The sequence below is a fragment of the Triturus cristatus genome, chromosome 9 (genome assembly GCF_964204655.1).
Source record: "Triturus cristatus chromosome 9, aTriCri1.1, whole genome shotgun sequence".
NCBI classification, from domain to species: domain Eukaryota; kingdom Metazoa; phylum Chordata; class Amphibia; order Caudata; family Salamandridae; genus Triturus; species Triturus cristatus.
Window position 1 is genome coordinate 280,723,459 of NC_140592.1, and position 27,771 is coordinate 280,751,229.

General features: G+C 44.4%; 1 protein-coding gene across 2 annotated transcripts in view; it reads left to right on the forward strand.

Annotated features, from left to right (window-relative positions):
- MDFIC2 (MyoD family inhibitor domain containing 2) overlaps positions 1-27,771 on the forward strand; it is a 654,512-nt gene that overhangs the window by 520,779 nt on the left and 105,962 nt on the right. For both annotated transcript variants that reach the window (XM_085627605.1, XM_085627603.1), the window contains exon 3: positions 7,657-7,881. In XM_085627605.1, the coding sequence (XP_085483731.1) occupies positions 7,657-7,881 (225 nt within the window). The remainder of the gene's footprint in view (positions 1-7,656; positions 7,882-27,771) is intronic.

Below are 27,771 nucleotides of genomic sequence, written 5' to 3' on the forward strand. Positions count from 1 at the left end.
TCCTCCTCAGGCACTAAGTGGAGAAGTGTTAGCTGCTCCCTTTGTGGGGAATCCTTTGTTCCTGTCACTGGAGAGAAAGATGATTAACTTAACACAGCAGGGTGACAAAAGCCCAGGGCTCTAATCATGAACTGAGCCAGACAAATAGGACATTCCTGGATGACCCATAAGCTGTACAGATACCTTCTTGGAACTTGATGAATAGATTTGTCCACACAGGATGCTCCCCAATTCATGGTGTCCCTGGTCTCTGTAGGCTAAAGAAAGCAAAACTACACTCTTTGGCAGCCCTCCTCATAGGTGTACGATGCAGTGCCACTGCAGACAAGACAGTAAACCACACTAACCTTCCCTATGAGTTTAAACTAGCATTATGAGGCCCAACCCAGGTCAAACCCAATCCTGCAGCGTGCTCTCTGTGGCAAGCTACCTATATGCAGCTACTGGGCTGTGCATGAGAGGAGTCCCCCTCGCTCAGCTCACACACGTGTACACACACGTAACCAGATAAGTGCCCCTTGCGGCTTGCAGCATCGCAGCAGCCTTATCATAAAAGGCAGACATTGGCGGTAAACACGTGCAGTCAATTTAAAGTGAGTTTACTATGGTTGAGTCACTTGCTCCCCCACAGTAAAAGGTCGAAAAGCAGGGTATCAAAAAGCAGAAAATCTGGGTGGATTAGATGAACAGAAATATCTTCTCACACCTCTTTAATGGTGAGGTTGGATTTTAAGTAACAGTTCTGGAAAATGACACTTTTAGAAAGTTTACATATTCTTGTCCAAACAGTTTTGTGCCGGCAGTCTGCATCCTGTATCAGATGACTAGGTGTATCTATGAGTTGGTCTTTGTGTATTGCTCCCAAACAGTAAGACAAATGGAGGATAGTTGATGCCAGGATGTGCCATCTCTGATGACTTGATAGGGGGCATACCTGTCACCTACCACACTTACACACCATAAGGACTCTGCCTGAGCACATTCATAATGGGATTGACACAAGTCTTTTGTGAAAATTGGACCCTCAGACCCAACTCTTTAGTACCCCTCTAGACCTGTGAAAGACATTGAAGGACTGCCGTGCGGCTCTTCAAGAAGGACTGCTACCCTGCTGTTCTGCTGCCCTTTTATCTGAGTGAAAGGCACTGGACATGCATCTTGAACCCAGCTCTACCCAAGCGACTCTAAGGGCTAATTGGCTGGCCTTCTGATCAGAGCCCCAGGGACAGAAAAGGCTCCAAAGATTTTGAATCCAGCACTTGGACTCAGTCCACTTTGCCCCCAAGTGGTGCTACCCCAGTCTTGGACCCTTGAAAGTGGGCGGGAAGGTGGTCTGCCAACCCAACATGTGGTCCAAGCAGAACTGACACAGCGCAAAGCATTGCTTCAGAGCCGTGCATCAGAACCACCAAAGAGCAACAAATCCCTGATAGCGGAATCCTTGGAACAGCCACTGCATGATGCATCCTGGATGCAGGACCTTGCATCACATCCCTGCAGTTCCTCAGAACCGCTGCTGTGTGACACATCCTCAATGCAGGACCACACAGCCGCCACTGAGTGACAACGGATATCACAATGCTCTGCAACCTGGATTTAAGGTACTTTTTTAAGTGAGCCTAACCTGGTTCCTGTATATGGCCCACGCTCCATTGCAGGTGGCCTGAGCATGTGACTTTGTCCTGGTCTTACGCTACCAGATAACCACCACAGGCACTTTGCGCTTCTAAGCATTGTTTTCCCTTAAATCTTTAAAATCACATATCTTGGTTCTACAGATTGTAGTCGTGTAGTGTTGGTGTCAAACAATTTATTACATTTTACTCTATTTTCCTAAATTGGTGTAGGATTTTTCTTGTTTTATGTTTTCACTTTGTTACTGTTTGAAGTCATACATAAATATTTCACTCATTGCCTCCAAGTTAAGCCTGACTGCTTTTGTGCCAAACTACTAGAGGATCAAGCACAGGTTAATCTGGGGTTTGCTTGGATTTCAACTTGACAAAAATTGTAGTTGTTTGTTGAGTAGGGCTTCACTCCCCTCAACCAGTAACTCAATTTCCAACATATGTATATTACATCAAAAATGCTTGCTACCCTTCACATAATCGAGATAATAGGATGATGTTCTTGGGGGTGTCATAGGAGATAGTTCAATGGAGCAGCTTCAACGAGGCCTTTAGTAAGCCACTCAACATGTCAAATATAATGCTTTGGATGCCCTTAATCTGTGAAGTCCCAATATTGCATTTTAGAGTAACCCTGGGTGGACAACTACTCTACGCTCACGTAGTTTGCGTAGTTTGTGCAGCGTAGGTGGCATTTTTTGCTCGCTCGCGGTCCTCAACGTCAAGTTGGAGACCGCGAGCGAACAAAATGACGTCCCAGCAAGGCTTTTTCCTCGTTCGCGATCAGCAACATCAAGTTGCCGATCGTGTGTGTGGAAAATAAACCTCCCGGCGAGATTCTCAAGGCGGGGAGGTCAGGTTTCTCATTGCGAGTGGTCGCGTTTGCTCGCGACCGCTCGCGATGAGAAACTACCAGTTCACATTGAGAAAGCTGCCGCTCGAGTAAAAAATCTACTTGAGCGGCAAAAAAACGACAGCTCGCACTGTGCAAGATGCCGTTTTCAATGATTACACAGTGCGGACAAGCAACCAGCACTGTGCAATCATCGTGAACTGCGCACTGCGCAATTCATGTAGTGCTACGCGTATCTCGCGTAGTGCGAAGTGCACTTTGCGTAGCTACGCGTAGGCCTACTACGCGAACTACGCCCAGGGTTATTTTAGAGACCAATGTTACATCTGTAAGTGGCAGCTAGTCGAATATGAGTCACAGTAAGTGATCTTGAGTCAGCAGATGCTGTGATATATATGTCAGTACTGTTAGATGTAAATTTGAGGAATGCTATCCTCAGTGAGAAAGAACACAATGCAAAAAGTCGGCTTTTTATTTATGGTATAAAATAACTTATTGAGAATGTGCAATATTGGGTGTCTCGCAACATTTAGAAAATAAACCTTGAAAAAGTACAGTGAATGAAACGGGTGTTGGCGGACATATGAGTGATGATATCTTTATGATTATTGGTCTTGAAAGGCAGATTTGAGAAGAGTAATAAACAATAGGAATTAGGCAACAAGACTATGTGATAAATATTTTGTCATAAAATGATTGATATATGAGTTTGGCAACCATATTTTTCTTAAGACTTTTTGGATCACTCTTGTGTGAGTTGGACACCTCTGAAACAGGATGCTGTTTTGGGTTTACATCCAGATACTCTCTGTGCATGTTCTTTGTGGAATATGAATTTGCATTTTTTGGTATACGGTTTTTAGGTTCCACTTTTGCCCCTTTTCATTTACAGTCTGTCATATATCAGGCTTTGAGCACAGGGAAGCTTGTTGCACCCAGATATTGTAGATGGAAGACTCCCACAGGATCACTTATACCTGCTGCAGGTCTATCTCCTCTGTCATAGAAGCACAGAACGTATTGGAGAAATTCTCTAAGAAGTATAACTTTTATTAATATTACCAAGTGATACCCTTTAAACACAAATCAGTCATTATTATAGCCTTATAGCCCACCGTAGCGGGCTATACCGGCTGTTAATGGCCCGCTGCAGCGTTAAAGGCCCGAGCCGAAGGCGAGGGACTTTAACAACAGCAGCGGGACATTAACAGCGGTATAGCCCTGCTACGAAGGGCTATAAGGCTATTAGAACATTCTGCCACTAGAGGGCAGAATGTTCAACCAAAACAAAGCCCTTCAGGGAGCGCGAGGGGATTGGAATCCCCTCAGGCTCCCTGAAGTCTTTGTTCACAGCCAGAGCTGTGAACAAAGACAATCATTGGAATGTTGGAGCTCCGGGCTTATACCAGCCAGTATTAGCCCGGAGCGCTCCATTGTCTTCAATGGAGCTGCCAACGTTCCAATGTTCTAATAGTTGTTCTTGATTTTGAACTCATTTCCAAACAGTTAATGGTAAAATATTTACTACTGTCATAGACGTGGATAAATTGGTTGTGGACTACTGGGAATTAACCCAAAATGGTGGGGGTGCAGTGAGAGAGGATTATACAAAGGGAAAGTTTCATTCTGAAGAAATATCATTGCATAAAGGCGATGGCGATGTGCTGTGTACAATGCAGCAAACATTAGTATCTGTATAAAGCTACAGTTGCTAATTTACAATTTTCCAGTTTGTCAAAGAGAGTGCCTGGAAAAACCTAACTGTGACTACGGCGTAGGCCTCGTGGCATGGTGAGAGGCGCCCTCCTGGCAGAGAAGTTGGGCTTTCCGGAAGAGGACCAAGCCCAGGGCTACTTGCTTTTTATTCACACCCCTACGCTGGCCTGGCGTAGGCTGGGCCATCCCACTCCGCTTACGGGGGGGACTTAACAGGCAACATTTCCACGAACTTCCCAACTGGCCGGGGAGACATGGTTGCGTCCAATGTCCACTACACACAATACACCAGAGGTGTATGTTGCCATGGATATGGGTGTGTTCTGCATACTGCGGTCTGTCCAGCACATCTCTGCACTCTTGGCATTGTGCGCTTTCCCAGTCATGGTTCTCCTGCATCCTTCACACATTCCTGGTTGCCAACTCTCCCCACATTGGGCTAGTGTGTGGCTGAGGTACCATGCCGTTGATGGCTCATGTTCACGGCTTGCCCAGGTTACCATTGTGAATTGTTCTGTTGTGTCTGGTGGGCGGGCATGTTGTTTAGCATGTTGGTTTTGATTTTGTGACGTGTGCATTGCCAGAGTTGTGAGTTGCCTGGTTGTGGAGTTGAGGTGAGTGGAGTGTTCATTTGGAACTTGCCAAGGAGCTGTGCATTTCCCTTGTTGCCATCCTGGGGATGCTGGTTGCTGCTGGACTGTCGGAGGATGGAGGAATCGTGCACAGTGGCTGGGTATTTGGAGGCGAGATTGGTGGAGGTTCCACGGTGTTCAGTTGTTGCCTGCACTTTGATGTAAAACGTGTGCTTTCTGTTGCGGTGATTGTGTGCTGTGTCGGCAAGAGGCACAGGTATGACATGCATGCTGTGGATTGCCCCCGACACATGCTTGCATCCAGCTATGGTGTATGGGCCTTGCTTGGTGTCCAGCGGATCCTGCGCATTGTGTTGGACGTATAGGGACTGGGGTAACTTGCTGATGGTGATGTCCAGGTCAAGTGTGAGGGACTTGGATGTGGCTGGCTGTGTGTCTTCTCCGACTGAGGCAGGTGTTGGTTGAGGGGTACCAGGGGCCAACAGGTGCAGCACAGCCAGCAGCTTTGTGTGGTGTGGGATGTTTGTTGTCCGCTGTGTTAGTGCTGTCGGCCTGTTGGGCGTTGTTGGTCAGGATGCGTAGGATGGTTATCCTTTTGAGCCTGTGGTGGGCAATAACATTGTCAGTTGTTGGGTCTGTGTGGCTGGTGCGATTCCTGGAGGTCCGCTGTCTTTGTCTGCACTGCCTGTGAGGTGTTCCGGGTGGGTGTTGGGGTCCTGGGGTGGTGGCGGTGGGTGTTGTGGCCCTCTTGGGTGTCCGGCCCACATGACCGTAGGCTCCATGGCATATGTTGCCCTTCCGATGTGGCTGTGGGCAGTGCTCCCTTTTGTGGTGCAGGCCGTAGTCCGACTTTGCACCAGGTCAGAGCAGGTGTTATTTTCCTGCTGCTAACGTGCCTTATCCCCTGTTTTGTGTTCTTATCGTAGTTCGGTCTGGTCGTTGTGAATGTTGTGGAGTAGTATTTTTGCAGCTTTGTGCACGGGAACACCTACTCTGCATCTCATTAGCGATAGTTGCGGGTTTCTTCTGTGGCGATGTTTTTGCGACTGCAATTGTGGGTAAACTGGTGCTGTGGACTGTTAACACCAGGTTGTGAATGGGGCGATCGATTTATCGCAACTTTGGCTGCGATAAAGTGCCGTTAACTCCGCGTTAGCTCCTTGTGAATATCCCCCCAGGTTTTTAGCAGTTTTCTGAACCTGGCCCCATCCAACTCCTTTCTTAAACTGAATGGGATTGTATTCCACAGTTTTGGAGAAAGATGGGAGAAAGATCTTCCGCCCCCTTTGGCCTTTTAAATGCGTGGTATTTTAAGGAGACCCATGTTGGAGGATCTTAGAGTCCATTTTGGAATGTAGGCAGTCAGTAGGGCTCTAATCATACGAGGGCCCTTCCCATTTATTGCCCTGTGGGTTTTATATAGAGCTTTGAATTTAATTCTATGTTTCACCTAAAGCCAGTGTAATGAGGTAAGGGCTTTCTTGGCTGAGGAACCTTTAGGTATCTTATAAATGGTCCCAGCTGCAGCATTCTTCAGCACTTGTAGTCTTTCTTGTGGCTGCTTTTCGAGAGCTGAAGTATAGAGAATTACCTTAATCCAGGTGAGAAAAAATCAACACCCAGACTATTACTCTTCTGCAGGGGATGGGCAAAAGATACACAATTTTCCTCAGCGTCCTAAGCATGGTGAAGGAGGAACTAGTTCGTTTTTTTGGCTTGGAATTCCATCACTCTGGTGTTGCTTCAGTTTAGCTCGTGTTTCCTTGCTCCCTTTCGAGATCACAGTTGTCATTGTTGTGACGATGCTAATTTTGAATCAAAAGCTTCTAATTTAGAGCATCACTACAGTTTGGTGTATTCGACTCCAACCTTCAGCGAAGCATAAGTCCTGCCCTTGCCAGCCCTGTACTAGCCCGCCCTTCAAAGTCCCTGCACTTTCAGCAAGAATGCAATGCAGAGTGGCCTGCTATCTCATGGTAGCCAGTTCAAAATAGTGTTTGTTTTCCAATAGCAAACCCCTAAATGAGGTTCTTTTTTTTTAACAATGTTCCTGATACACACGGAGTCATCCATTAAAAGTGAGGGACGTTATGGCTTTTCATTTTTGCAACTGTGATGCCATGTCACCCACAAGCAAATAGGAAAAGTGTGCATTGGATGGCCTGCCCAGAACGTGATGAGCCTTCTGACACTAAAATGCCAGTGGCCCTGTGACGGATTGGCAACCAGCAAGGACTGTCTAAGGTTATTGTGTTCCACCATCAGAAACGTGGCGGTCCCCTGCCTCCATACGAGGTGAGGAGCAGTGAGCGTGGCGAATCAGGAAATCCGACGACATTGCAGCTGTCTAATTTCTTCCACACTTTAGTGGTTCCCAAAAGTCTTTGTTCAATAGCTTGACTTAAATGAAATTCATAAAATATGACCTGATGTTAAATATGTAAACTTAATGCTTCAGAATCATTTACTGAGCATATGAGTGTCCAGTGCAAGCATAAACATGTGATGAGCTAACGTTTCTCCAGTTTGTAAGGTGAACTTTGCGTCTCATTGCTAATGACACTACAGTGCTTGGCTAATTTCCACAGTGAAAAGGTTTCCAAGCACTGAAATGTCATACATATGTTTTCCAGGTCACGCAGTTCAAATTTAAGTGCAGTATTTGTCCACTGTAATTTTGATCTGATTTAATATTTGGAAATATAGTAAATGATGTATTTGATATACCAGAAAATAACAAATTAGGGAATGGGTACTACAAGAATAATAGGTTAGAATCATTAGTGGTCTGTAACTAAATGAAACTTATTTGGGCAAGAAATTAAAACATCCATATGTCCCTCCCTTGTTCATGCTTTTTTCATAGAAGTTCATCTCATACCTGAAAGCCAAGCAGAGGAAGCACTGGAGGATCATACTGCAATGTGTTCAACAACTCCAGAACGCCATGGGGAGGAGGGGCCGTCAATACCAACAAAAAACAAGAGAACATTGTCAGAATCCACTTCATCACTTTCTACATTTCAAAACTGCAGCACAAAATTAACCTACAGAGCAATTAAAGCACCCACTCACCAGACAAGCAGTGAGGGTACAGTATCTTGCTCCTTTTTCACATGAATGTTTTTAAAACAAAAATGTATTTTTCTTCTGATATCATGTCATCCGTAGAAGACCTACCTTCCATGGCGTTCCTCAATTTGCTCACTACTGCCTGCTGATAAGCACAGTGATGAATTATGGTCTCTCTCAAACACAGTAGGTTGAAGACATATAGAGTTAATGTACCAAAATATTAAGCTGTTGGGAGGGAGGAGTCGGTCTTTGTATGCAGTCTATCTGAGGTCTCACAAAGTCAAGCAATGCAGTGCCCAAAAGTAAATGTACATTCCAGAGACGAATATGTGATTTTACCCTTGGCATAAGCAGCAAAGCCTCCATCAGAGACTTGTTCCACCCATGAACAGCAACAAGAAACTAACATTATTGTTAAAAACAAGGTAATGTTCCTAAATCAATCTTAGTAAAAATGTATGATTAAATTATTAAACATGGTTACGAATGTAGCAATGATTAAATCCTTACAAACGTAGCAAATCTGGTCCAGAGGTTAAGAGTTATTTAAAAAAAAATGCTTAAGGTATATATTGAAGAATTGTTACCGTACCAATGAGCTGGTTAGGGTTCTCAAAAATGTCACTAGGGTATAGAGGAGCATTTGTTTTTGGCACTGAATCAACGTGATGCCTTGTGGGAACTGTTTTAAACAAGCATTCGCAATGCAATAGGACTCGCATTAACGCAAGACCTATTGCAAATTGCATCACGGACAATGGGAGGGAGAGTGGGGGCAGGGCAAGGACAACGGGAGTGCTGGCAGGGGGAGAAGGGGGGCATAAAGGATTGCTCACAGTCCACATACGGCGTAAGTGTAGGAAGCGTAAAGACCACACAACACGGAAAGTCGGACCAGGAAGATGTGGCAGTACGAGGAGTTTAATAAAGCGTCTGCATACAATCTTGTTCAAGCTCGGAATCCCGTTTCAACCTCCACCCGCACATACCCAACCTTCTACCATGTTTTTGAAAGCAAACATTCCTTACACAACACGAGACAGTCACGAGCTGGAATGCATAACTCCGCTCGTGACTTCTTGTAACAATAACACGTTCCCAACACACCTTCCCCCCTTAAAAAAAAAAAAAAAAAAAAATATATATAACAATCATAAGAATAACATCACAAATAATACTTTAAATAGCATACAAAATTAATTCATAACAAAGTCTTTGTCTTTGATGAGTGCGCCCAACCCTTGAATTATCAGGAACAGAACCTGCTTCTCGTGTAGATGAACTACACTATGTAATCCTATTTACGGTTGCAAAGACGATGCAGAAAGCTCTTCTGATGTGTTCTCCTCGAAAGAAAGTGTCAACGAGTAGTTGCCAGGAAACCACTCCGAGGCGCTTATTAATGACGCGTTGCGTCCTTCATGCAGTACTGTATGTGTACTCCGGTTGCCAGGAAACAGAAAGAAACTCTCCCCTGCGTGTGTCGACGCGCTACGCTCACGTCAGCATGCGTCCTTCCTACGCTACGAGGATGTTCCTCCGGGTTCGAATCTGTAACGATGGTGTTACGCCGGTGAAATCCTTGGACAGCAATATAAGAAACCATTAACAAAGTAAGCTTGAAATGCTTTTCCGTTTATGTTCCACGGTTCCTTCGAGTCCGTATAAATTAAAAGAAAGTTCTTTCCTTCGATGATGGACACGATGTAGTTTAGCTTCCCCAAAAAAAAAAATATATAAAAAGAAATCCGGATTGGATTTAAATGTGGATCCAGATCCCGCTCGTCGCCAGTGTAGGAAGCGTAAAGACTACACAACACGGAAAGTCGGACCAGGAAGATGTGGCAGTACGAGGAGTTTAATAAAGCGTCTGCATACAATCTTGTTCAAGCTCGGAATCCCGTTTCAACCTCCACCCGCACATACCCAACCTTCTACCATGTTTTTGAAAGCAAACATTCCTTACACAACACGAGACAGTCACGAGCTGGAATGCATAACTCCGCTCGTGACTTCTCGTAACAATAACACGTTCCCAACACAAACACTCGAACTAAAGGGGCCAGTAGCCATGGGAGATGACAAATGACTACATGGCAGTCATAAGGAGGGACTAGCAAGCCTCAAAATGAATCAGAAGACAGCATTTACGAAGGACAAAGACACAAGCCAATGGGCGGAGAGTGGGCGGAGCTTACACAAAGCTTCCACTCCGTACTGAATACTGCATGCCTCGCAAAGCGAGCAGCGTATGGGCACTGCCGCTATAGGCTCGACCTAAAAAGAAAAGTTGTACTCATTTAAAAAGTTCTACTTACTTGCAACAGTACTAGATCTGGTTTGAAAATCTGATGAAAGCTAATTTTTCGATATTCAGGAAATGTAGCAAAATATGTATTACTTTTGTTCTGTGCTTCAGATGCCTCCAACTTTTCAAGGGCTACTTTTTCAGGATAAGACCACGTGGGAAAATACTTTTCTATGTCCATATTATGTATACAGTTCCAACAGGTCTTGGTGGGTCCTTTTATAAGGATGTCCTGGATACTTTTCTACCTGTGGAAAAGCAGATCAAACTTTCGGATTCCTGAGATTAGTTTCTAGAGCAGAGGTCTTCAAACTGGTGGGGCTCCTGAAATGGACTGAGGGACGTAAACTGATCTCACGGTGTGCCAGGCACTGGTCAAGAGGAGCAGTTATTATGCCTCTACGGAACAGAGACAAACATCATTCTAAAAACAATGTTGTGTTTCAGTGAAAGAAATCAGGGCTGCAGAGAGACAGTCTGTAATGAGCCATCAGTAATGTCTTTTTTCACTTATAATATGGCAGGAAGCAGGGGTCTCATTTACAGGCTTTTGAAACAGGACAGTGCAGTAAGTCACTTTGCTGTGCTGCCTTGTGTCAAAAGGAGAGGACAGGAATGCATTGTATTTATGATATACGATGCATTCCTCTCCTTTCCCAATGCGCTGGCTCTGATTTGGCTGCCTTGCGCCAACGTACATGCCCTTGCACCATGGCGCGAGGGTGTCTGCATTGTAGGAAAGATTGTCTTTGTGCAGGAAGGTACGCCTTCCTGCATGAAAACAATCAATGGAGGAGTTTTCCTCCTTCTAATGTGTGCTGCATAATGCAGCACATATAGAAAGAGGAAGCAACTTTGAGAAATGAAATTGCTTCTCATTATTACGCTTCCCCTATGATGCATAGTCTTTTGATGCATTCCCAGGTTTACAAGTACTTGCAAATCTGGGAATGCATCAAAAGCCATAGCTGCTGCATGGGAACACCAACCGCAATGCCCATGGAATGCCTCTTTGCTGCAGGGTAAGGCAACGCAGTGACTTGTGCTGGTTGCCTTACACTGTATCTACGTGGCTATGAAAAGACATGCAAAGTGGCTTTACTTGGCCTCGTAGATCTGGTTATGCATTCTGCGCCGGCGGTGCATCAAAAAATGTGATGGTGCCGGCAGCGCAATGGGCTTGTAATTAAGACCTCGAGTGACAAAATGTGGGGTTGGATGAAGGACTTCAAAATACCCTAAAAGGCACTCCACCCATTACTGATAAGGGATCACAATGTCAATACTTTTTGACTTGAGACGAGGGCCAAGATAATGCAAGGAGTTGCCTCCCATATGGGGCAGTTTCACCCAGGAATAGAGAAGAAATCATATGTCTACAGGAACATAGCAATTTAGCTGCTGCATAACTGGAGAGACGCAAAAATAGGTGAGCGTTCTCAGCCTGATTAAAAAACCATACGTATCACATAGTCAGTTTTGAAAATAGTAGATTGTTTAACTGGGACCCAATGTAGCCTTGGGCAGGACTGTTACACATGAACAAAACTTGCAGAGCTTGCTGGTCACATGTACGGCCACATTTCGAATTATTTTCAATTTCCATTGAGAAAAGTCTGACAAGCCCATGTAGAAGATATTACAGTAATCTAGCTTTGACAGAATACAAGCTGGCACCACATGAGCCTGCCTATAAACTGGCAAAAAGAAAGAAACTAATAAGCAAAAGTAGAAAGAGGAAACCAAATTAATTTGTGCCAAAAGAGAAAGATACTTTTAAACCCAAACTGTCAAAGAATTTACATTAGATGTCAGAAGCAGATGGGTACCTAGAGGATTTGGATAGAGAGAGGGATTTCACTGATCATTGCGGCTCTTACAAAGTAATGTCTCTAATGTATTAGTGTTCAGCTTCAGATAGTTATGCAACACCCAATCTAGAAATCTTAAGAGACAGGTTGACAATCCAACAGATGAAAAGGGAGCCAAAGAATGAAGCCTTAGAGTGCACCAATGAGATCAAAGGATGATTATGGACATTACAAAACACAGGTGAATGTGATGAACCATGAGGGAGCCCACAAGAAATGGTAAAAAACGGATAGGGGAAATGGTGATGAGCCTGGGTCCAATGAGAGTAGAAGAAGAAGAAATCCAATTCGCATTTGAGCTTCTGACATCCACACTGATCAAGACCCTGGAAAAGTATGCAATAGTCCACCATATCAAAAGCGGGAGAGGGGCCCAACAGCATGAGGGCAGCAGAGTCACCCTGATGGCAAATGATCAGTAGTTAATTGAAGGCTTGGGTGAGGCTGTTTCTGTGCTCCTTTTGAGATAAAACCAAAGCTGCAGAGATCAAGGGTGTGATTGTGTTAAAACACTTGTTGTTTGGAGACAATCCGCCACAAGCGACTCCATCTTCCTTGCATTTGGCGGGCAATTTCCCCTAGCAGAAGAATGGTTGATAATGATTGAAACTGCTGTAGCAACATCATGCCCAAAAGATCAGGCAATAACTGGACAGATGTTTTCAAGAGATCCAGATTTTATAAGACTGAAGATCGTAACAACTTCTTCTTAATTAGTGGGGGCAAGACTACCCCAAAACACAGAGCTGCTCATTTGCTGGCAGCCAAGCATGACTGATAGTTAAAGTAGGTTGGGAGTTCTTGAAACTAAATTAAATATTTTGTTATGTTCTGTTGGGCCATTTATTTTTATTTTTTAAATTTCTTTATTAGATAGAGATCACGGGTACAAAAGGGAAAAAAAAAAAATGAAGAAATAAAAAGAAAAAGAAAACATAACCCAACATTCCATTAGTTATACAATGCAGGTTCAATTCAGTAAATTTGAATTACAATAATATTCGGCAGATTACAGTTGTGAGACGGCTGATATATCTAATATCCAAAAGAAAAGGAAGTAATTCCATTATATCGTCCATTGCAGAGAAAAAGAAAACAGTTAGTTAATAAAAGACACCAAATAACTCAAGACCATCCTACTTGTCCATATATGTACATACAGCACCCCAAATTAACTGTCCCAAAGCCATTTTCCGCTTCCCCTTAACACTATATAGGTTATATTCAATATTATACGTAAACAAGAAGCGAGTTCTCCACATCTCAAATGGGGGGGCTTCACTTTGTAACCACACTGAGGCAATACAGATCCTTAACACTGCGGCTGCCATAAATATCAGGTACCTGACTTCCTTACCAGAGTCTGTACGTACTCCATCTACATCTATACCCAGTAAGATCTCACTGATTGACACTTGTATAGTGACACCTAGAATCTCGGATAAGAACCCATTTATATGTCTGAGCACTTCCGATAGTTTAACACAAGTGGCAAAGATATGTACTACATCAGCGTGTAAAGTATTACACCTAAAACACTTTCCATCAGGATCTCCTCCCCACTTTGCGATTTTATCGGGCGTTCGATAAAGATAGAACAGAGTCTTATAGTGTTGTGCCTTAAGATTAGCCGACATAAATAGACGGCACGCCAGTTCAATCGATAGTTCCAACGGTATTTCAGAGCACTCCAGTCTTTCTTCCCACCTCATACGATGAGTTTCCAGGTCGTTAGGCATTGTCTCGATAATTATATTATATAATACTCCTATACGGGAACACTTTTTATTTGCCTCAATAAGGGGGTTAGACACAATCACAGTTTTCAATTTAGCAAGATACTCACGCAACTGTAAATACTTAAAAAAATGCGCAGTGGGTAACAGGTATTGTTTCTTCAATTGGGAGAAAGATTTTAGCCCATCTGGTGTATAAACATCCCCCACTTTTGTTAAGCCTCTTAAACGCCAGTTAACTACTATATAATCCCAACATATATTGGGATGCAATACCGATGCAATTAAAGGGGTATAGAAAGACACATTTTGAATATTATATAGCTTCCTTATTACTTTCCAAACCTTATATGCGGCAGCTATCACCTTAAACCTTGTACGTTTGTAGTAGTTCCAGTCTATGTTAATAAAAAGACAGTTCTTAGCATCAGTCCCTAGAAGCAAAGAGTATATAGAAGGTTGTAGTGCATACTCCACCGGTCCCTGGCCAATTAATAAAATATTCATTCGCTGCAACATACAAACATAATAATACAAAAGGAAATCAGGGACTGCCCAACCACCCACTGCTCTAGGCAGCATCATATATTTCTTAGCCCGTCGCTCTTTCCCCTGAGACCACATAAATCTCATACATATTGCTTGCAATTGTGAAATACGTACAGAACTAATCTCTAATGGTAGACATCTATAAAGATACAACACCTTAGGTAATACCATCATTTTCAAAATATTACATCTGCCGACAAGAGTCAAATGTAAACATTCAAACTGGTCCAATTGTTTACGAACCCCCTGCGTCAGCTTCTGCCAGTTGGCCTCAACCGTAGCCAAAGCCCCAGCACAAATCTGTACTCCCAAATAAGAAACCTCTTCTAAGACTCGTGGATCGGCAAAAGACTTGATATTTATACACAGTATTTGAGTCTTGGCAGCATTTAATTTATATCCCGATACCGATCCATATCTCTTTGCAAGCTTTTCGATTTCATTCATAGCCATAGACGGTCTTGGTGAGAGCACAGCGACATCATCAGCATACGCCAATACACGGTACTGCTGTGTTTGTATCCTAACTGGAGGTACCCTGTTGGGCCATTTATAAGGCACACGATTACCTAGAGGGGAGACCTGGCTCTGACAGAGTGTATCAATGAACAGAAGGAAGAATCTATTAGGCAAGAAATTAGAGCAAAATTGGCCGGCCCTAATTTCAGAAGGGTCAGGTCTTTAAGGCCTTCCTAAATTGTAATAAGGAAGAAATCGTGTTACAGGTACCAGAAAGCTTGTTCCAAAGTTTGGCTGTTCTGACTGAAATTGCTTTGCCTCCCGATCAGCTGTGTCTGGTTCTGGGACGGAAGAGCAGTTGAGCATCTGAGGAGTGAAGGCAACATTAAGGGATGTATTTAAGACATTTTTGAGGGCGGTAGATTGGAACATATGATGCCTATGCCAGCTCCCTGCCCATTGCAAACTCTCCCTAGCGTGCTGGATGGGGACCTGGCTGCACATAACCCTCCCGCTGTTCTTCTGGTTCAAGCACAGCTTAGTACAGAGCTTGGGAATTAAATAGGAGTTAGCTCATTGGTGCACTTTGTACTGTGAGAAGCCCCCCTCCCATGGGTCACTCGGTCAGGGCCAAGGGTCTCTTGAGACAAGTGTGTTGATTGACGGCCAAGCTCACATATCTGATGGGGCTTTCTGTTGCAATAGCACAATGGTGTGCCTGGCCCTGCTGGTCTCACAGGAGGACACAACTACAATACACTACCCGGGGTGAAACAAAGAACCTGCTTGAGAGAAAGGATTGAAGTTGATGCTTTCAAGCCGGTTGGCACACATCAAGGGTTTTCCACTGCCACACACAAGTAGTAGGAATTTCTAAGGATAACGTCAGTCCTATTGGGTCAAATTGAACAGGGATTGTGTTGTTTTGCTCCTGGTGGCTTGCTCTAGCCACTAGAAGTGCTTCTTTGGGGCCTCGTTGCCTTTAAATATATGATGCTTGTTCCTTGAAGCTTTTTTCTGATCTTTCACAACCCCTTAGTGCTGCTTCTTCCTTTTTCTAAGCAACAGGTTTTAAGAGTCTGGACCTGACCTCCAGCCAAGCCCTTGACAGTGTCCTGACCTGGGGATCTTCCTGGAAGAACCACTATACATTCTCTAAAGTTGACCATTCACCATGCCTGTACTCCCAAGCAGCAAAGTATTCACCACTTATGAGATACATGTGTGTTCAGCAGAAGCTCTCAGTCCTCACTTGCAGGGCACCCACAGAGAGGACCAATCCACGAAAGATCAGTGGGACCCCCTCACTTCAGGATCCCTACCAAGTTCACTCTCCATTGACATTGGTAGGGCAGTGGGGAGCTAGCGTCACAAGCTGTGGATATAGATTCCAACAAATGTCCAGAAAGTGCAAATCCAGAATCTTTCCTTTCGAGGTAGGGGCTCATCCATTGTGTGTCCTTTCTTCTTCTTCTGTGTCTCTTCTTTTCATCAGTTCTTCCAAATGCATGGGTTTTAAAGTGGATGAAAAGAGTTCTAGAAATTGGTAGTCCCTATTCAATCCAGAGATGTCACATCAATCCACAATCCCTGACTGGTATCCTGACATGTCAAGGAGGAGCCCATGTGCTGGCAAATCCCTTCTGAAAAAAATCAAGGTGGCAGCTGGAAGCTGCAAGAGACAATGGAAAACATCTCCTTGTCTAAGTCACACTCTGCCCCCCAAACCTCCTCCGCCCTTAGTGACTGGAGCCTTATGTCTGCTCACTCTCCCCTTGTGCCCTTGTTGCATCATCCTACCAGTGCTTGTCAAGCATTCTACAGGAAAAGCAGTGTCAGTGACTTTCTTACTCATGCCAATGAAATGTTAAGGCTGAAGTATACTTTACCCAAAGTGTAAATACACACTAAAGACTACCATGTGTACATTTCATCGAAAAAGTATGCTAACTTTCTTTTGGATTCGAAAGGAATTATAGAACCATATCAGGTTATAATCAATTTATTGTGGGCCCCGTTAACCACAGGCACCTTGTGTGCAGATGCTATGCTGAGTCAGACAACAATCTTCCTCACTGAACCTGCATAAATATGCACTTAGTAAAACTGGTGTCATTTCCTTTGCAAGCATTATAAAAAATACCAAACAATTTGGCAAAATTACATGCTATTATACAAATGCTGATCCAGCATTTTCCTCTATTTTGTAGAGTGAAGTTTGACTAATCAGTTTCTTTAAATAATTACCAGGGGTAACTAATACTCATAGTTCGCCAGTGTAGAAAGCTGGCTCTCTATATAGTGTACTAAAACGAAGCACACTATGCAGAGAATCCGGTGAGTCCCTTATTGGTTTACAGAGGCAAAAGGAGATAGCACAAATGCTCCATTTGTGGTAGTGTGGACAAGCAGACGAAGGGTAGCGCTGAGCATGTGTTATACTCACAGAGGGAATAAATGAAACACACACTCAAGAATAAATCCGAGACCAATTTCAGACCAAGAACTTCGTTCTAAATAAATACTTTAAATGTTATGAATTTTTACAGTTCACAAAGTAGATCACTTTTGTGCATAGTTACGCACCATTGAAGTCAATTGGGACAAATACAAAAATGCATATAAACCATACAGTCGACTTTCAAGGATATCAGTAGTTAGCATGGCCAGGTCCAATGTTTCACCAGCGGATTCTCAGGAGCATCCTGGATTCAGCCATGGTGCTGATGTTGTTGGTAGATGGTGAGCTACAGGAGAGGGGGCCACTTGAAAATGAACTACACAATGGGACTTATAGGTAAGTATGATAGGGCCCAATCGAGGATGCAGGTCACAAGGTCCTCAGGACTATGGGAGCACAGCTGGTTCATCATTACTGTGGCCGACTGGGCTGGGTGCAGAGGAGATAGGTCAACTGGGCAGCGTGCGTCAAGATGTACTAGCGGTCACGAGGAGGCAGCTTGGAAAGCCAATTTTGGAACAGCTGGATCACTAACAAAGTGGGTCTCAAGGGTCTTGACCTCCCTGGATGGGTGCCTGCTTTCTTGGTAGTTGGAGCCTGGAGTGGACTCTTCATCTTGGTGCAGATTGCACGGGGTCCCGTACTGGTATTGGTTCAGCACGGCTCTGGTAGGTCTTGATGTCCCCAAACTTGGTGAACGGACAGGTTTGACCCTTTGAAGATGGAGTACTACTTTTTGTCCAGGTGCTGCATCTAAGTCACCGGGCAGCAGCAAGTTGGTGAAACCGGAGTTTGCGATTCAGCGCCTGCTGTTGCAGGGGAGCAGAGCCTCTGCTCCAAGGGAGGTTCTTTGGCAATTTTTCAAAGACTGAAGGTGCTCAAGGGCTCTTGGAGTCTTTGCAGTGACAAAGCAAGGCGGTTACACCACGATTATTGATTCCTTCAGGCAGCAGGTAGAGTTTGGTGCCAATTTCTCTGCAGCAGGGCTTCAGCTCTCAGGCAGCAGCTATTCTTGTTCCATTTATTCCTTGTGTCCATCGAATCTAATGTTCAAGGGGGAGAGGATGTGGCCTAATGGTTAGAGTGGTAGACCCTGAAGCTGAGGAACTGGGTTTGAGTCATGGCAGGGACGCTCAACATCCGGTGATTCTGGACAAATCACTTAATCTCCCCATGCCTACCAAAAATGAATGTGTCCATCTGTAATGTAACTCATGCTCTGATACCTTCTGGTTGAGTTTGCGATATATAAAACTCTAACAAAAAAAAAAGGTCCAGGGGTCCCCGTAAATACTAGAATTTAGGGGCATTAAAGGGGGAGACAAGTAGTAGCCAATGAGCTACCTACTTTTAGGGTCTCTACATCCTCTAAGTGACCACTTCCTGTATGAAGAGGAACTACACTAGCCCTGATAGGTTATTATCCCACCATCACAAGATGGTTGATTTTCAAAAGAAGTGTGTGCATCGCCTGCTGCATCCTAGGGGTGGTGATGGCTGTATGTGGGCACACCTCCTCACCTTACTAATTTTCCCACCTGTCCTCCCTGTGGAGCAGGACAGAGGGGTTGGAGTCACCCACTATCTGGAGAAGCGGGATTGAACTTCAAAGGTGGCACTGCCTTTGAAGCATCCTGCTCTGGAAGATCACTCTGGCCTGGGCGAGGTGTGAAACACCTTTGCCCAGAGCATGCTTTGTTTTGGGCCTCCAAAAGCTTGGGCTCCCACCCCGTGAGGTCAGAAACCTGTCTGGTGGTGGCAGGCTGGCTATAACTAGTCAGAGGCCAAACCATTGCTTGGTAGATTCTCAGAGGACCCTCTAAATGATCTCTTGTGTGCATTTATTAATACATCCAACACTGGCATCAGTGAGGATTTATTAAGACCAGATTTTTGGTACCCACCATCCTAGGGGACAGGGAAGCCATCATGGATCTAGGAAACTAATAATGACAAGTGTTCAGCCCATGTACTCTCTCCATGGCTTCCATGTGCACTTACAATGTCTAAGAATGGTTCAGATATTGCAGAGTCTTATATGCTCATGCAGATATGTCCACACGCGGAATAGAGTGCCCCCTGCCTTAGCGCTGTAAGGCATGCAGTAGGGATGACTTACCTATACCTCATGAAGTGTATGAGGGCATGTCACGCAGGTCTTTCTGTTATGTTTCATAGGGTACTCCAATATAGGCCTAAGTAGTCTCCTGACCCCTTACCTACATTTACCCTACCAGTACACTACTACCTAGTTAAGAACTGCATACAATGTTGTGTGGCTTTCCACAAAAAATAGCCCCATTAACTATGCATGAAGATTCTTAGAATTACAGCAGGATTAACATCTTCTGCATAATAACTATGTATAGGGGGTCATCCCTTCCATCATCCTCGGCCGACATGACACAGCAATGTAGAATCCTCTGAGGGTACCTTTTGAATATATATACACCATATCTTTGCCAAGGCAGGCAGAGGAGAAAGACTTCCATACTGACACACGATGCGAGAAGCTGAGGTTTCTGCACGCAGACACTCCAGCTCGTAGTGGTCTGACATCCCTCGCGGGGTGTCCTTCTCAAGAGAAAGACGGGCTGCCACAGTCTCTCACTTCAGGTAATGGGGTTGGCAAAGGGGGGTTCTTGGCTCTACATCTACATATATGCTAGGTACACTTAGATACATCTAGTTAGGGTTGCATTGTAGGAGTACGCATTATTGTTGTCATGTATATATAAATGCTTGCATATATCCATTGTTTTAGCACTGTGGTAGATATCTACCATCCATTCACTCAGTTGGTGCTTAATATCATTCATATCTGTTTCTGTCTTATGGTTGTTTCAGAACACCTATTTTACATTAGAGTGACGCTGGTTCAATAAATGCTTATTGAAAACGTCCCCACCATTTATTCTGTGTATCTCCCTGAGACAAAGTGAGCAAGAATGCCTGAGCAAAAAGTACTGTACTGTTTCCATGCTCCCTGATGGGACAGAGTTGTCATGTTAGATAGTTGCCAAGATCTATTGTCTCCTTGCTTAGAGGAGTTTACAGTGGCACTGTGAGCTAGCTAGGTATACAGGCGACCCGGTGGGGGTGTCTAGAATCAGTCTGGACACCAATCCCACAGTTTATGTTGTCTAAATGTGCAGATCCTGTATAGGTTTATAGGAACTACACAACACAAGTCGACTCTTCTGTACTCTCTGCACCAAGGCACACAACCTGCAATGGCAGTGTGCATGGTCTTGGTGAGAGTTCCTTGGGGTAGCTCAATTTGTGCTGCAGCCTCAGTGGGCCTTCTTCAGTACCCATGCCCTAAGTACAAGGGGTACCATTTACTATAGACTTACAGGGGTGGCTGCAGCTTTGCTAATCATCGCACAGTTATGGGATAGAGGTCTGGCACTGGGAACCTGGTTAGCAGGGACCCAGTGCACTTACAGTTCTAAATCACATCAGGCATCCGGGAAAAAGTGGGGGCTAACCATGTCAAAAGCGGCACATTCCTACAGTGAGAAGTATTCAAATCTGTATAAAATTACAAATGAGTAGAGTCCTCCAGGTGCACAATTCTGGATATGGAACAGTGATGTAAATATCCTTTAGCAATCACACCATTAACCCTAAAATTATGAAATGCCGCTAATGCTGCTTTTGGAATCATTATTTGGAACTTACCTTTGCACATAGATCTTTTTGGTCCATCAAAATTTCAATACATATTGGAATCACTACCATAATAATTTGAACAGCAAACATTTTGAGTTTTCCGTGGAGCTCACATTTCTCTGATTTTAAATAGAGTTTACACAATTGGTCGCTGGGTATAAAGAAATAGGGGGCATATTTACCAACAAGTCATGAAGCACAGTGCTGCAAGTGACCTTGTTGCACTGCGCTGATTGAAAGGTAATGGGCAGGAATGCGTTGCCTTTGGCATAATACAGTGCATTCCTGTCTTTTTTCAGCATGGTGTTAGGGTGTCTGCATTGTAAGCAGGATTGTTTTGTGCAGGAAGGGACACCCTCCTAACAAAAACAATCCTCTGAGGAATGTTCCTCTTTCTACATGTACTACAGAGTGCAGCACACATAAAAATGAGGAAAAAACAAGGAAAAATAAAGATATTTATCCTTGCTACCCCTCCCCTGGGAAGGCATAGCAGTTTTGATGCATTCCCAGGTCTACCATTTGTTGCAAATATAGGAATGCGCCAAAAACCATGTGTGTTGCCTGGGAACACCCACGAAACACCCATGGAACACATTGTCTCTCTGGGGCAGAGTAATGCAATGCAGTGATTCACGCAGCGTTGTGTTATTGTGGATTTATCAAGCCACTCAGGGTCATGCAAAGTGGCCTTGCCTGGCTTGATAAATCGCACTTAGGGGTTCCGTCGCGTTTACACCCTATTGTGTGGGGATACATTAACGCAACCCTATGATAAATATGCCCCACAACGTTTACTTACTATTAACACTAACAGCTCGATTATGAGTGTGCCAGATATTTGCAATCCCTGTACAAACGCCTGTTTCAACAGCAGTCATATTTACAAAAAGTGCTGAACCCCGCACCATGGAGCCTGCCCTTGTTACATTTCTGCTACAAATGAATGAAGTATAAAAATCCCAATAAAAAGAGGAGCATGCGGATGTTGGTGAAACATGTAATTGCTTATAATTATCGCCCCTGAAAAATTCCAAAAACCTGGAGCATCGTATTTCACTAGGTGTTGAGATTATCACATAATTCTCTGGGGTACTCGTAATTAGGCCCCTATCAACTCTTGTCAGAAAGATAGCGCATATTTCATTCATTATGCGACCAGGGCCGTGCCAGTGCTCTGTCTATCCTAGCCCTCATACCGAGCTCATTAAATCACCTATGTGGTCTGTGCATTCAATTCTTTCTTGTGTGAGCTCTGAACAGTTTATCAATTCTTTTGTAATCTTTATCAACCACAGTTACTTGATAGCTTTGCTTACCATTTTCTTCGCATTCCTTTCAAATATTTCATGCTTCACTTTAATTTGTCTACTGTTTGCAACCTCATTTGGCATTTTAATTAAACGCTACATACATTCAGATAGAAAGTAAATGCTCCTTAACCAGCTGCACCTTTCCAAGGGCCACAGGCATGCTATGATTTTTTCACAAAAGACACACAATTGATGGACGGAATGCAGAACAAATCAAAACATTCACCCCCAGTCAAGAGATGTGTGTTAAATCCATAATTCTTTTGCTCATCATGCCACCCCAGTTTAGACCTGGCTATATGCAAATCAGTCTTGACCCTGTGACTCATGGGAACAGTCCAGCCCGAACTACCAAGCCAGGTCCTCCCTGGACCGGAAACAAGCAACCTAGGACTGGTTTCGGGGTTTCACCCCTCTTCAGCCAGGATAGCTTGATTCCAGTGGCACAGTGAGCCCAGGACTCACGTCTGAGCATACCTGGGGCACTTAGGGCGAGAAAGCAAAAGACACACAATTGATGGACGGAATGCAGAACAAATCAAAACATTCACCCCCAGTCTGATTTGCATATGGCTGGGTTCAAACTGGAATGGCATGGTTAGCAAAAAAAACGATGGATTTAGGCCCAGATCTCTGTACTGGGGTGAATGTATGGCATTGTTCTGCATTCTGTCCATCAACTGTTGTTTTTGCATTTGTCACCCTGAGTGGGACGGGTATGTTCAGACGTGAGTCCCGTGCTCTCCATGCCACTGGAATCAAGCTATCCTGGCTGAAGAGGGGTGAAACCCCGAAACCGGTCCTAGGATGCTTGTTTCCAGTCTAGGGAGGACCTGGCTTGGCAGTTCGGGCTGGACTGTTCTCATGAGGCACAGGGTCAGGACTGATTTGCATATGGATGGGTTCAAACTGGAATGGCATGGTGAGCAAAAAAACGATGGATTTAGGCCCAAATCTCTGTCCTGGGGTGAATGTAAAAACTGTTTTTTTTTTTTAATGATTTTTTCACATGCACTAAGCATTTCCAAAATACTTTTATTATTCAGTCACCAGGAAACAGGTACTTTGTTCTGAAAACTCATTCTTCCACCCATTTTCGATCACCAAATATTGAAAGTGGACTCTAAAGCAAATACTGAGGCAGCAATTGAATAGTTTAATTCAGGATGTTTTTAGGGTAATTTGGGTTTACACCACTGATGTATTTGTAGTTGAGTTAGAGATTATTAAATGCCACTTTATCATTGACCGAAACTCAGTGTAGGCTTTTGAAGTGTGCATCTACAGGGGGTGCCAGGGAACCTGCATCCAAGATGGCGACCTGAAACACGTGCTCTGCTGGTCCTATTCTATGATGTAGCTTTCCTGGACGCAACTGACCACCAGCATTTTTTTTTATTTTATAAGCATTGTGGCACATCATTTTATCAAAGATGCTTCTATTTATGGCTAACTGGTGGGCCCTGGGCAGAGGGCAGATTGTGTTGGGGAAGCCTGCACCGCCTTGTGAGGCCTGAGCTCTTTGACACCCAGGTGCTCCACTCCGCAGGGGTTACTGCCAGCTGAGAGTGTTGCACCAAAGAGCCTCGTCACGGTCTGTCAGGTTGGGATGCCGCTATGGGTCTGCCTACCTAGTGACATTAGCCGTGGAACAGCTGTGCCTCCAGCACTCCCTCTTGGGGCGCATTAGCGCCCAGCCTTGTGACTGGTGGTCTCGCAACTGGTGGTGTGATACTTTCACCTTCTCTGGGTTCTGTCCCCTCCTGGTTCTGACTCAAGGTCCTGTGGTTACTGGGCAGGAACTGGTGATTACAAGGTAAGTGGTTTAAGGCATCCCTCACACTCAATCCTGCTCCTGGACCCGAGGCAGCAGTGAGGGGTTGTCTGCTTATAAGTGCTTCCATTCCGGTTAGGACTTCTTAGATTCCTTCTGTGGAGTGATAATTTATCGGTGTGGCTGATCGTGGCATGCTGCCACTGTCAGGTGGATGACTATGGTGGCAAGGGGATGGCCACTCACTATCCTGTTTACCTTATGGCTAGTGCTGAAGTGGGAGCACCTGTGTTGTGTCAAACCTCATTCAATGTACTGTAAAGCACCATATATACTGGGTGCACAGGACTGGTGCATTGAGACGTCCCAATTAGTGCACTGTGTATGAGGTGCTACTTGTGTGGTACGTCTAAATGTGCTACCCACTTCTCTTGACGTTGCTGCCTGATTTGATAGTCCACACAGGCTTATGCTGCTTGTGAGGCCTCAGAATCACTAGTCACTTGGACCTCCATCCCGTTGAGCCTGAAATTTCCCGCAGAGCTTCAACCCTTTAGGCACTCCCTGACTCCACTTGGTTCCCTCGCTTTTTGGTGGGAAGTGGTCAAGAGTGGTAGGAATAGGGGATATCCACCCTTGTGTTCCTCTTGTTCTGGAGGTTGTCGCCATGGGTAAATCATACCATCAATAGTCCAAATTGTAGTTAGACACCGGCAAGATACCTCGTGAGCTGTTGACTCCTAAATATCTCCACTGTACCTCGCTACTACAGATTTTATCATGCTCCTACTTGACATGATGGAGAGTCTTTAATCAATAACTAGTAAGATTGGCACTCATATGAGTCAAATAGATTGCTTTCAGAAACAAGTGGATAAGCAGAAATATAGACTCACTCAGGCTGAGGCCAGAATATCAGGCATGGAAGACTTACAGCAGCAGATAACAAATACTCTCACCTGACTCATTTGTGACCTTCAGGCAGTGGGGGTAAATAATGAGGACAACATTTGCATCATGGGAGTGGTGAAATCTACTAACATTGTTAACTTGGAACTCTTTGTGCAGCAAGTCCTGAAATTGCTATTAGGCCATGAATCCTTCTCAGCAGTTTTCAAAGTTGATCATGTCCATCGCTCCCTGGCCCTTACAGCACACTTGAGGCTGAAGCCAAGACCCTTCATAGTAAGACCTTTAAATTACAAAGACAGGGATTAGGTCCTGTGACTCACCAGAGCTGCCCCTGATCTCCACTATGCTGGCTCCCCTGTGGCCTTTTACCAGGACTTCACCCCTGCAGTTCAGGTGGCTTGGGGGTCCTTCCAGGAGGCTAAGAGGCTTCTGCATATTAGGGCCATCAAATACTCAATTCTGTTTTGGGCTCACTTGTGGGTGGAGCACGACAGTAAAATACACTTTCTTGTATAACCGGACCCTGCATTGGATCTCATCAGTTTTCATCTTAAGTGCAGAGGCACCATTAGATTGACAACTTGTAACTCAACCTCCTCTAGGGGAGGCCCTGTACATGGTGGACCTCATCCACAAAGGGCCTCTGTGCACATGGCAGAGGCTCCGCAGTTGCAGGGGAGTCTCCTCACTCAGCTGGAACCTCTGAAATAAAAATTCTCATTGTAGAGATTCTGCCCTTAGTGCAGAGACTTACCCATGACTGTGGGCCTCCACCACGAGTGTGGAGGCTCTTTGTGAATCAGGCCTAGTGACTCTAGCCTTAGTGATAATGATTGACAACTGTTATAATGTGTGGGTTCACCATCTAACATGATGCTGTATCCTCATGTTTCTCCCTTCACGTCAGTTCTCTATAGTGTGTTGTTGACTGTCATGTATATTCTTGTCAGGAAGAGTCACTCCTCTATTCTCTCATTACATCCTTCATGAGCGATATTGTTTTGGCATCTTCCACACTCTGTCACTGTCATAGGTTTTTGTTGCCTGCTGATCTCTTACCCACTTGTTAAGCATGTGTCACTTGCTTCCTACCTCACTGTGTATACTATCATCCATTTGTTGGTATACTATCAGGCAGAGCAATTAACATTTTTTAATACTTTTATGGATTTTCCCTGGTGCCGGTGTGTGCACCTTCATACATGGGTAACACATATGGCATGGATGTTTGGTGCAGTGGAGGTGTCTTTTTTTTTTGCTTATCTACACTTGGGTGTTCACAAATGTATGGGGTTGTGGGTGGAGGGTACTAGTTTTGGGGATTGCTAGACCTGGCATCTTTGGTGTGATTTCCATGACTTTTTGCTTCTGACTTCCTGTTTTTTGACTGTGTGCCGCATTTCATTTTCACTAAGGACTCTGGGCACTTTACCACTGCTGACTTGTGCTAACGTGCAAGTCCTCCCAATGTAAATTGTAATGGTGATTGGTTTATCCATGATTGCCATATTTGATTTAATATTAAGTTTCCAGTAAAGTGTACCAGGTGTGCCCGGGACTCACAAATCAAATGCTACTTGTTGGCCTGCAGCACTGATTGTGCCACCCACAGGAGTAGTCTTGCAAACATGTCTCAGACCTGCCACTGCAGTGTTTCTTTGTGCAGTTTTAAACTGACATTTCGACCTCGCAAGCACACCCAATTTCAAGGCCTAAACCTTCCCTTTTATTACATGTGATTCACCCCTAAGGTAGGCTCAGGGCAGTCCATATGGGCAGGATGCAGTGTATTTAAAAATAGGACATGTACTGTTGTGTTTTACATGTCCTAACAGTGAAATACTGCCAATTTTGTTTTTCACTATTGCAAGGACTATCTCTCCCATAGGGTAACATGGCGATCTCCTTGAAATATCTTTTAAGTGTAATTTCCCATTGGGAGCTGACATAGACTTGAAGTTTGAGTTTCTAACTCACAATTTAAATGTACATCTGTTAATGAAGTTGACTTTTAAATTGCGTGTTTGAAAATGCCACTTATAGAAAGTGGGCATTTTTCTTGCTTAACCATTCTGTGCCTCTGCCTGTCTGTTGAATCCACGTTTGGATTAGGATGACAGTTGGGCTATTGTGCATTCACTCCAGACAATCACAAATAGGGAGCTGAGGTGGGAGGAGTTGCCTCTGACAGCTGAAAAGGGCTTTGCCTGTCTTCACACAAAGCTTTCTCCAACCCCATGCAGTGTGTCTGGAGCCAGGTCAGGGAAAAGTAGGATCTTGTGCACTCCAAAGACTTTCCTTTGAAGTTTTCCTACTTCAAAGGCAGAATGGATATAATTATTGGACCTCTGACACTCAAATCAGAACACTTTTGGGCTAAAAGACATTCTGCCAGGAAGAAGAGCTGAATGCTGTAGGAGGTGCTACCACTCTGCTTGTTGCTTTGTTGTACTGGCCTACTGCTTGTTGCTTCTAACCTGGGAGTAAAAGGACTGCTTTCTGTTTCCTGCTTCCAGGGATCTCCAAGGAACTGTGTGTGCTTGCTTACTGTTAAGAAGGCTCATGGCAATCAAAGACTTCACCTACCACTGCCTTGGCTCTTCTGCTGAGAACCGTTACTTGTCAAGTGGTGAAAAATCCAGTTACTGGGCCCTTTCAATAAGAATCTGGTGATCTAAAGATAAAATCCATGCATTGACTCTCATTTTCTCTAGCATCTCCATTCAGCTAACGAATCGAAGCTTTGCCTGGTTTGCGGCTGAAATATCCCTGCAGCCCGAGTCCCAAGCCTTGTGTCAACAACATCCGTGGTACCCGCTCCAACTCTTACAGTCTGTCAGTTGGAGTC